We start from the raw sequence: 12,001 nt of genomic DNA on the forward strand, positions 1-12,001 counted from the left end.
ATGAAGCTCATTGACCTTCAGAGTATTTGCCAAGAGATCCAAGTTCTTACCCTCTCTTCAACTAATTAGGGACTTGACCTTCAGTAGATACATCCATTCCTCTAGGACTGTTTCCCCATCTGTAAAATGGGAAAGTAAGATGAAATTATTTCCAAACTTGGCCTTCTTGCTCCAATAGTAAGATTAGTATTTATGAGCAGTTCCATGGGTCAGATACCTGTCAGGTACCTGTCTTACGTCATTTAATTCCAGTTTTGCTAGTAGGGAAAATAGACTTAGAAGAAGTAAATTGCTCACATTGCCCATCAAATAACTGGGAGAACCTGGGCTGGAACCCCAGATTGGTATTGCTCTAAACCTGTGTGGTATTCTGAAACCCACAAAAAGACGGTACAGCAGACAACTACTTCTACTAATAAAAACAGGAATTAAAACTCCCCATTAGGAAGATTATAAGACCTTTTAAGTAAACATTATAAAGAAGATCCATCCTTAAATATAAGAGATGAGCTTAAAAGTGTAAGAATCAGGGGTGCCTGGGTTGCTCAGTGGGTTAAGCCTCTGCCTTCGGCTCAGATCATGATCTCAAGGTCCTGGGATCAAACCTTGCTGCATTGGGCTATCTGCTCAGCAGGGAGCCTGCTTCCTCCTCTCTCTCTGCCTGCCTCTCTGCCTACTTGTGATCTCTTTCTCTGTCAAATAATAAATAAAATCTTAAAAAAAAAAATAGAATCAGGGGCACCTAGGTTGCTCAGTCAGCTGAGCATCTGGCTTGGTTTCAGCTCAGGTCACTCTCAGGATTGTGAAATCGAGCCCCATATTGAGCCCACATTGGGCTCCACACTCAGCACAGAGTCTGCTTGAGATTGTTTCCCTCTGCCCCTCCCCCCAGCTGTGTTCATGCATGCTGTCTCTCTCTATAATAAATAAATAAAATCTTTTTTAAAAATTTCAAGTGTAAAAATCAAATTTATTTTTTTGAGCATGTATGTGTGGAGTTTTTTTTCAAGTTTTTATTTAAATTTCAGTTAGTTAACATATAGTATTTATTAGTTACAGGTGTGCAATATAGTGATTCAACATTTCCATACAACCCGTGGTGCTCATCACAAGTATCCTTCTTTATCCCCATCACCTAGTTTACCCATCCCCCATCCTCCCCTCTGCTAGCCATCAGTGCATTCTCTATTTTTTTTTTTTAAGATTTTTTTTTATTTGACAGAGACATAGCAAGACAGAGGGCACAAGCAGGGGGAGTGAGAGAGGGAGAAGCAGTTTTCCTGCTGATCAGGGCGCCCGATGCGGGACTTGAACCCGACTCTGGGATCATGACCTGAGCCAAAGCCAGATGCTTAATGACTGAACCACCCAGGCACCCCATCAGTGTGTTCTCTAGAGTTAAGAGTCTGTTTCTTGGTTTACTCTGTCTCTCTGTTTTTTTCCTTTGCTCATTTGCTTTGTTTCTTAAATCCCACATATGAGTAAAATCATATGGTATTTGTCGTTTTTGTGTGACTTATTTCATAGCATAATACTCTCTAGTTCCATCCATGTCATTGCAAATGGCATGATTTCATTCTTTTTCATGGCTGAGTAATATTCCTGTGTATGTATTTACTACATCTTCTTTATCCAGTCATCAATTTGTGGACACCTGGGCTGCTTCCATATCTTGGCTATTGCCAATAATTCTGCTGTAAACATTGCATGCATGTATCCCTGTGAATTAGTGTTTCAGTATTTTGGGGGTAAATACCTAGTAGTGTGATGGCTAGATCTAGATGGTAGAATGGTTATTTTAACTTTTTGAGGAAGCTCCATATTATTTTTCACAGTGGCTGTACCAGTTTGCATTTCTACCAACAGTACAAAAGAGTTCCCCTTTCTCCAAATCCTCATCAACACCTGTTGTTTCTTGTGTTGTTGATTTTAGCCATTCTGACAGGTGTGAAGTGGTATTTCATTGTAGTTTTGATTGGCATTTCCCTGATGGTAAGTGATGACAAATATATTTTCATGTATCTGTTGGCCATCTTTATTCTTCTCTGGAAAAAAAAAAATCTGTCCAAGTTTTCTGCCCACTTTTTAATGGATTATTTGTTTTTTGGATATTGAGTTTTATAAGTGCTTTATGCATTTTTAAAAAGATTTATTTATTTATTTGACAGAGAGAGAGAGAGATCACAAGTAGGCAGAGGCAGGCAGAAAGAGAGAGAGATGGGGAAGCAGGCTCCCTGCTGAGCAGAGAGCCCGATGTGGTGCTCAATCCCAGGACCCTGGGATCATGACCTAAGCCGAAGACAGAGGCCTCAACCCACTAAGCCACCCAGGTGCCCCAGGTTAATGTATTTTATATACTAACCCCTCATCAGATATGTCATTGGTAATTACCTTCTTCTATTCCAAAGGTTGCCTTTTAGCTTTGTTGATTATTTCTTTTGCTGTGCAGGTTTTTATTTTGATTAAGTCCCAATAGTTTATTTCTTTTATTTAAAGATTTTATTTATTTATTTATTTATTTATTTGACAAACAGAGATCACAAGTAGGCAGAGAGGCAAGCAGAGAGAGAGAGAGAGAGAGGAGGAAGCAGGCTCCCTGCTGAGCAGAGAGCCCGACTCGGGGCTCGATCCCAGGACCCTGGGATCATGACCTGAGCCGAAGGCAGAGGCTTTAAGCTGCTGAGCCACCCAGGTGCCCCCCAATAGTTTATTTTTGCATTTGTTTCTCTCAGGAGACATATTTAGAGAAAAGTTGTTACAGCTGGTGTCAAAGAAGTTACTATCTCTTCTCTTCTGGGATTTGTATGGTTTTAGGTCTCAATCCATTTTTAATTTATTTTTGTGTAGCGCGTAAGAAAGTGGTCTCGTTTCATTCTTCTGCATGTTGCTTTCCAGTTCTCCCAACACCATTTGTTGAAGAGACAATCTTTTCCTATTGGAAATTCTTTCCTGCTTTGTCCAGATTAATTGACCATATAGTTGCGGATCCAGTTCTGGGTTTTCTGTTCTGTTCCATTGATCTCAGTATCTGGTTTTGCGCCAGTTCCATACTGTTTTAATTACTGCAGCTTTGTAATATAACTTGAAGTCTAGAACTGTGATACCTGTGATCATGACCTGAGCCGAAGACAGAGGCTTAACTGAGCCACCCAGGCATCCCGCCCCCCCCCCTTTTTTTAAAGTAATGTCTGCACCCAAATTCATGACCAAGAGATCAAGAGTCACATGCCCCACCAACTAAGCCAGCCAGGCATCCCCAATTTGGATGCCTCTTCTTTCTTTTTGTTGTCTGATTGCTGTTGTTAGAACTTCCCATGTTATGTTGAATAAAACTGATGAGAGTGAACATCCCTGTCTTATTCCTGACTATAGAGGAAAATCTCTGTTTTTCTGCATTTAGGACAATATTAGCTGTCCATTTTTTATAAATGGCCTTTATTATGTTGAGGTGTGTTCCCTATAAACCTACTTTATTGAGTGTTTTTTTCATGAATGGATGTTGGACTTCATCAAATGCTTTTTCTACATTTATTGCAATGGCCATATGGTTCTTATCCTTTCTTTTGTTAATGTTATGTATCACATTGATGATTTGCAAATATTGAACCACCCTTGCATCCCAGGAATAAATCCCATTTGATAGTGGTGAATTATTTTTTTAATATATTGTTGGATTCTGTTTGCTAGTATTTTGTTGAGGATTTTTGCATCTATGTTCATCAGAGATATTTAGCTTGTGGTTCTCTTTTTTGGTGGCTCCTTTATCTGGTTTTGGTATCAAGGTAATGCTGGCCTCATAGAATGAATTTGGAAGGTTCCTTCCTTTTCTGTTGTTTTTTTTTTTTTAAACAGTTTGATGAGAATAGGTATTAACTCTGCTAGGAATCAGTTTTAGAAGGAAGAGCCTTTCCCCCAGATATCTGCAGTTTCATATTATGAGCCCTTGGGGGTTGGGGAGTGGGAGCCAAGAATCTGAAACCCCTCTCGGGGCAGCACTCCGAAGGTGGTTTTTGACTCTTGTGTCTCCTGGGTCCACTCAGTAAGTCCTTTCTTAATCCCTGGTACTGTTTCGCTGCTTTTGAGGTGCTGGACATATCCTAAGACCTCATCCACATCTCAGATTTCAAAGCAGGATAAACGCTCTGCCAACTGGTTTGCAGTGTCATTTTCCACTCGGTTTGAACCGTGCTCACCACCTGGTGCCCTGACTGCTCTGCTTCTCTTCTGTTAGGTGGCCGCCTCCGGAGAGGGCTCCGCCATCAGTGGCTATCTCACCCGCTGCAAGAAAGGCAAGAGGCACTGGAAGAAGCTCTGGTTTGTCATCAAAGGCAAAGTGCTCTACACCTACATGGCTAGTGAGGTAGTGGTGTTTTATGCTTTCCCTCCTCTCACCTCCGAAGACCCTTGGGTTAAATGCCTGCCTCAGAATGTCCTTCTGGGCATGCACAACATCCCATCCCCTGTAGGGCAGTGTGAGACTGGATCCAGTTTCTAGTTCCATGCCCCTCCAGTCTGTGTTGAACAGTACCCTGTGCTGAGTGTTGCTGTGGATACACAACCATGTATAGGTTCCAAGTTGTCAGAATTTACCATTTCTCTGTGGAGCTGAGGTGGGACAGCATGCAAGCCTGTGCACCCAAGTGTTTGAAGGTCACAGGCCCAGCATCCAGCACAAGCTAGGCTCTCCATAAAAGTAGGCTGCTCTCTGCTCTCCACCTCCACTGTTTGGGACAGACAGAATTCAACAGCTTGGAGGAAGCTACCACACTTTCTTACTCTGTGCATTTCTTTTATCAGGGAATTACATTGTCTCATGGTAATGTTTCTACTAAATAAAGCTTAAGTTGATACTTTTTACAAAGCATCTTACTTTACATTAACATTTAGGAGGGCTTTGGGGCACCTGGGTGGCTCAGTCAGTTAAACGTCTGCCTTCTGCTCAGGTCATGATCCCAGAGTCCTGGGATCGAGCCCCGCATTGGGCTCCCTGCTCGGCAGGGAGTCTGCTTCTCCCTCTGCCAGCCTCCCCCACTCATGCCCTCTTTCTCAAATAAATAAATAAAATCTTTTTTAATGTAGGAGGGCCTTGGAAATCAAGCCTGCTTCTGGAGTAGCCAGGTGTGGGCTATGGTTATACAGCAGGGTGCTATCTGGTCGTGCCCCAGGCTGGACCTGGAGGATAGTTTGAAAGATTTCCAGGTCTAGGCCCCACCATCTGGTGGCTTCCATGGGCTAAACCCACTTTGAAAATGGGACTTCAGTGCCCAGCCGCAGAGGGTGTGTGCTTTACCCCAGGAGGATATTCACATCAGCACAGGGCTGGCCCTTCTACCCTGACCCCAGATGCTGGCAAAGGTGCAAAAGACAATTTCTTTTGGGGGCATAAAGCTTCTCTTACAAAAGACCTGCAGCTGTAATGGTAGCAGCCTGCCCCTCCCTCAGGGAATCCCAGAAGCCAGCAGGGACACAGAGAGGGACTGGCAGTGGACCTGAATGACTCCAGTGCCGTGTGAGCTGAGCCCTCGCTGACATGCCCACAGAGGAGCTGAGGAGAATTTCGATCTTGCCAGAACAAATGTGACGTAATGCCCACCTGCAACCCAGGGCAGCATCTTCCAAAGTAGGTATTATACAGGATGCTCACAGGGTTTCTCTAAATGCTGGGTTCTGAAGGGACCCTGAGTAAGCAGTTAGTGGGAGTACTTCTCAGAATCTGTAATGTACCCAGGTGTGTTGTGGATCTCTGAGATGAGATTTCCCAAGCTGGCCCAACCACAGGCCCTTCCTTGTGGAGTGTCTCATGAACTATCCCATTCCATGGACCACTCTTTGGGAAGAAATTAGACAGGTGAATGAAGGTTAGAGATAATTAAATAAAGATATGAATCCTGTCTGAGAATGGAAAACCCATTCTCAGTGTCCGTTTTCTCGGCACTGAGCAACAGTTGTCTTTGGAAGTGACACCCTAAACTGATTAAAAAGGTGGGTTTTAAGTATACTTCCAAAGTAGATTTTTCCATAAAGAACTAACACAATTTCTTATTAAGACCATGCCAGTGATAGGACTAAGCTGTCAAATTCCATCAAAGAAAAAAGGTTGGATAAAATGGATAGCCAGTTTTGATGTGTGTACTACCATGAACCCCTGTCACTTACCTGTGTATCCCCACCTTATTCCATTGTCTCCAGAGGCAGCACACCATTCTGAATTTTTTCCTCCACAGATTAGTTTTACCTCTTTTAGAATCTTCATGTAAATAGAACCACATATAAATGTGGTTCTCAGCAGGAGACATTTTAGACTCATCCATGGTTTTGAAAACAGCAGCAGGTCATTACATTTTATGGCTGAGTCATTTTCCATGTTGTGAATGTACCACCATGGGTTTAACACATTTATCAGTTGAAGGACATTTGGGTTGTTTCTGGGTTTTGCTGATTATGAATAAAGCCACTTTAAACTTTTGTATACAGGTTTTTATATGAAAATGGGTTTTTATTTCACTTGGGTAGACACCTAGGATTGGAATTTCTAGATCACAGGAGGGTATATATTTGGTTTATCAGAAATTACAGACCTTTTGCAAAGTGGTCTACCATTTTATATTGCCCCCGACAATGTATGTAAGAGTGGGGGTTATGGTTGCTCCACATCTTAGTTAACATTTGGTATTGTCAGTCATTAATTTACTAGTATCTTAGTTTGGTTTTAATTAATTTACTTATTTATTTTCAAGTTTTATTTATTCATTTGACAGAGAGCTAGAGAGAGCACGAGTAGACAGAGTGGCAGGCAGAGGGAGAGGGAGAAGTAGGCTCTCCGCTGAGCAGATAGTATGACGACACAGAGCTTGATCCCAGGACCCTGGGGTCATGACCCGAGCTGAAGGCTATGCTTAATGACTGACCCATCCAGGCATTCCAAGTGTGGTTTTAATTTCGATTTCCATAGTAACTAATGATGTTTTTGATGTGCTTATTAGCTATTTCAGTATTTCCCATTGAGAAGTGTCTGTTCAGATCTCTTGCACATTTTTTAAAATAAATTGTCTTATTGAGTTACAGGAATTCTTTACATATCTTGGATACTAGTCTTTTGTCAGATAAATGTTTTGTGAATATTCTCTCCCTGTCTGTGGCTTGTCTGTGTGTTTTCTTAATGAATTTGTTCTGGTCCTTTGGTGAACAGTTTTTCTTAAATGAAACCTAATTTATTAGTGTTTTCCTTTATGACTACTGCTTTTCATAAGAAACTTTGTTTACTGTAAGTCACAAAGTTTTTCCCCTGTATTTGCTTCTGAACACTTGAATGTTTTACCTTTTACATTCAGATTTATCCGAAATTAATTCTGAGTATGGTGTGAGACAGGTTGGGGCTCATTTTTTCCCACATGGATATTGTTATTCCGCCACCACTTGTTAAAAAAAAAAAGAGTTTCCTGGGGCGCCTGGGTGGCTCAGTGGGTTTAGCCGCTGCCTTCGGCTCAGGTCATGATCTCAGGGTCCTGGGATCGAGCCCCACGTCGGGGTCTCTGCTCAGTGGGGAGCCTGCTTCCCCCCCCCTCTCTGCCTGCCTCTCTGCCTACTTGTGATCTCTCTCTGTCAAATAAATAAATAAAATCTTTAAAAAAAAAAAAAAAAAGAGTTTCCTTTCCCTATAGAATTATTTTGGTGCCTTCATTAAGTAGCAAATGACTCATGAAATCATGACCTGAGCCAAAGTCACCAGTCTGATGCTTAACTGACTGAGTGACCCAGGTGCCACTCCAGCTTTGTTCTTTTTAAAGATTGTTTGGGGTATCCTAGATCTTTTGTGTTTCCATATAAACTTGTCAATTTCTACCCAAAAGCCTGAGATTATGGGAGGGATTATTGAATCAGTTCAGGGAAAGTTGGCATCTTAACAATATTCAATCTTAAGATCTATGAATGTGGTACAAATCTTCATTTATTTAGTTCTTTAGTTTTTCTTTTAATGATTTGTATAGAGGTCTCATACTTCTTGCATTTCTGTTAACTTTATTCCTATTTTATTTTTTGCATGCTATTTTGAATGGAGTTTATTTTCTAGTTATTTGCTGTAAACAGATAATTAAAAAATTGGTTATCCCATGACCTTGCTAAATTGATTATTGGTTCTAATAGCTATTTTGTAATAATAATAAAAAAAAGTCCTTTGCAAGCACAGATAGTTTAATTTCTTTTTTTGCTGAAATTCTTTTTTTGCATTGTCTTAATGCAATGGCTAGGACTGCCAGTACAATTTTGAGTTTAACTGGTGGGAGTGAGCACCCTCTTGCCATGTTCCCAATCTTACAGGAAAAGCATTCAGTATTTCACTATTAAGTAGGATGTTAGCTGTTAGTATTTTACAGATGCCCTCAGCTTAAGGAAGTTCCCTTCTAGTTTGCTGAGGGTTTTTTTTTTTTTTAAGATTTTATTTATTTATTTGACAGACAGAGACCACAAGTAAGCAGAGAGGCAGGCAGAGAGAGAGGAGGAAGCAGCCTCCCTGCTGAGCAGAGAGCCCAATGTGGGGCTCGATCCCAGGACGCTGGGATCATGACCCGAGCCAAAGGCAGAGGCTTTAACCCACTGAGCCACCCAGGCGCCCCTGCTGAGGGCTTTTTAAATCATGAACTGATACTGAGTTTTGTCAGATGCTTTTCCTGATCCAGGAGTCTTTGAAAATTGATGGTGTTTTATATACAGCCTCAACTCCTCCTCCTCCCACAGCCTTCTTAACTACTTATATCTTAACTAATTCTTAACTAATTATATCTTTTGTCTATGTGTGGCTTCATAAAGTTGTATTTTATGAGCATGTATTTTCACATAAATATATGTGTAAATATATCCTTTATATACAAAAATCCTTTCCAGTGAATTTTGTGATTTTAAGATCCATTTATGTTCTCTGTGTACATCTCATCACATTATTAGCCACTTTATAGCACAGATACCCTAAGTGCCTCCATATTGAGACGTTGTGGATGAGGGCATGGGGGAATAAGTATAGGGTATGTTATCTGGAGTAATTCTGGAAAGCAGAGTCTCTGACTAATCAGGTCAGTAGAAAGAATGCAGTGTTAAAAGGTGGTCGTGAGTCCAAGTTCTGGCTCTGCCCCTTACTAAACTGTGCCATCTTAGGGAGTTATTTACCTTCTCCATCTCTGAGCCTCAGTGACTTCTTAGAACAGGAGTGACACCTTCTATGATTGTTGTAAAGATTCAACAAGGTAATATAAAGATGAAAATGCCTGGACCCTAATAGGCTGTGACAGAATGTTAAGTTTCTCTCCTCATGACTGGTCCTGCTGGGAAGAGGGGGTGAAGAATATGTGTGTGGTTATTACTCCACTGTTGCCAAAGCTTGCCTCACATAGAAGGGCTTGTCACGCATCTGAAATCGGGAACAGTAAATGCTGAGCAGTTGACTGTGTGTAGTGCCATGTTTAATATTGTTTTCCCTTTTGCCCTCTGTAGGACACAGTGGCCATGGAGAGCATGCCCCTGCTTGGTTTCACCATCGCCCCAGAGAAGGAAGAGGGCAGCAGTGAAGTAGGACCAATTTTTCACCTCTACCACAAGAAAACCCTATTTTATAGCTTCAAAGCAGAGGATAACAATTCAGCTCAAAGGTACCCAAATATCTAGGCCTGTATCTCCTTGCCTCTCCCTCTAGAAGGAAACAAGTTGCTACCTAGGGCTTTGGCTTCTCTCTGCTCCAGCCATCCTGTGCCACAGTGGCCCAAGGAACAGTAGAACGAACTACCTGTTCCTGGTTGTGAGATTTTTTAAAGATTATTATGATTCGTTCATACAGGCACGTTTTGATTCAGCAAACCTTTGCTCTGTGTTCCATACCTTTTGTTAAATGGTAGGGAAACAAATATGAATATGACATGGTCCTTGACATCAGACTAATAGTTACCAAGTCCGTCTGGTCACTTGTAGGTTCTCTGACTAGAGACTCAGAGCTGTGACTCTGAACTGTCTCCTCTCTCCTGTTTTATAGGTGGATTAAGGCCATGGAAGACGCAAGTGTGTTATAGCAGTTACCAAGCATGTGGACTCAGAATAAAGTCTTCGGTTGAAGGTAGACCCTTCCAGAAGCCAATCTGTGTCTCCACTCATCGGGACTGACATGAGGATTCAGCATGGGGGCTCATCCTTTTTGCCGTAACCCCCTCTCTCACCGTCACACGTTGAACCCTTAAGGAATATTTATGAACTGCTCCTTTTCTGTTCTCGTGTTTTCCCCCTGCCCAACCCTGCGCCACCCCAGCATAAACTATTTCCTTACCCAGTAGTGAGATCATGTTTAGCAGCGTAAAGATGTGGAAACAACAGGAAAAAAGTACATTTTAGGAATGCAGGCTTTTTAGTGGAAACAAGCTTTTACGATTTTTACTAGTGGTAAACATTATCACCTTTCATAGCATTGATGTCGGTGCCTCAGGTGAAACGAGAAACAACTGATAAATAACAGCTACCCTCATCGAAAGCACTTTATTGATTTACTGAGCTACAACCTCCAGTTTTATGTTTCCCAAGTGATTTACTTAAGTAAGGAGCAGACAGAGTCCTGTGGACTAATTTGCCACCAGTTCTCAATAAGGGTGTACGTACAAATGATTTGTGCAGACACGACTGGGCCTTGCCAAGTGGCCAAATGAGTGGCGCTCAGAGGGGAGGGTCCTCCTTGCGGAGGCCGCACTGCACTGGATAAGAAGGCAAGGATTTTCTCCTCCACTGATCATGAGACCTGCACACTGACCTGACTTAATGAAGGAAGGATGCCCCACTTCCTGGGGTGGTCCTCACACTATACCCCAGTGCTGGATGCTTGGCTGCTGGCAGACCCAGCCCCACCCTGAAGGTCACTGCCAACACTCTGAAGAGATAGGGCGTGCTTTATTTTATTGTGTGCCTTCCTGTGTTTACCCAACATGAGCTGACAAGTGTTACCTGAAAAAGAACCTGGGCTTGTTTACAACATGGTTATCCTTCCGCTGTATTACCAAAGCCTCGAAAGAGATGCGAAGAGAGAAAAGATACAATCAGAAGGTGAATCAGCAGTCTTGGCGAGGGGCTATGAACACAGTGAGGGAGCACAGAAGTAATGACTTGAAGATATTTTCTGGGCACCTGGGGCCCAGCTGCCTCCCTTTGATGACCGCTGCTCATCATGCTGGACAAATTTCTACACAGAAAAGAATGGGGGTAGAGCAGGTGGGATTCCTTGTTACTCTCATTGAAATAGAAAACAATCATATCATTTCCTGATGTCCTGTCTCCTAAACAAAATGGCATTTGCTGACAAACCTTTTGTAAAAAGCACCATCTCAAGGAGTTATTTACATTAAATATTTTCAGGGGAATTTTTTTTTCTAGTTTGCAATTTCTTTTAAAATGTTTGCATTAAACATTTAATTAATGATTCAAACTAAGTGATCAGAAAGATTTTTTTTTTAAAGATTTTATTTATTTATTTGACAGAGAGAGATCACAAGTACACTGAGAGGCAGGCAGAGAGAGAGAGAGGGAAGCAGGCTCCCCACTGAGCAGAGAGCCCGATGTGGGACTCGATCCCAGGACCCTGAGATCATGACCCGAGCCGAAGGCAGCGGCTTAACCCACTGAGCCACCCAGGTGCCCAGAAAGATTTTTTAATTAATTTTTGAGGGATCAATTCCAATGCAACCACTTCATCATTAGACATGTTTAAGTGGGACTTCTAGAGCCTCCAAGTCTTTAAAAGCACAGCAAGACTTCCGTACCAGGTAATGGGATTTTCCCCAATCTGTTGTGTGACACTGGCCATTCTGAGTTTCTGGGCTCCAGGTGGAATTACACATCTGGAAATCATCTGAAGGCCCCTTTTACCATATAACATTCTATTTCTGATACTCTGAAAAGAGGTAATGGGGCTTTTATTTTTCAGTGAGTACTTACCTAATAAAAACCACCTGGGTTATAGATGAAACCTACTGGATCG

General features: G+C 42.0%; 1 protein-coding gene across 1 annotated transcript in view; it reads left to right on the forward strand.

Moving 5' to 3' along the window:
• FGD5 (FYVE, RhoGEF and PH domain containing 5) overlaps positions 1 to 11,449 on the forward strand; it is a 123,341-nt gene extending 111,892 nt beyond the window's left edge. The window contains exons 19-21 of the mRNA XM_082747996.1: positions 4,232 to 4,360; positions 9,487 to 9,641; positions 10,019 to 11,449. Coding sequence (XP_082604122.1) covers positions 4,232 to 4,360; positions 9,487 to 9,641; positions 10,019 to 10,055 — 321 coding nt within the window. The 3' untranslated portion in view covers positions 10,056 to 11,449. The remainder of the gene's footprint in view (positions 1 to 4,231; positions 4,361 to 9,486; positions 9,642 to 10,018) is intronic.
• The last annotated feature ends 552 nt before the right edge of the window (positions 11,450 to 12,001 follow it).

This window comes from Mustela nivalis (assembly GCF_964662115.1).
Source record: "Mustela nivalis genome assembly, chromosome: 1".
Lineage (NCBI taxonomy): Eukaryota > Metazoa > Chordata > Mammalia > Carnivora > Mustelidae > Mustela > Mustela nivalis.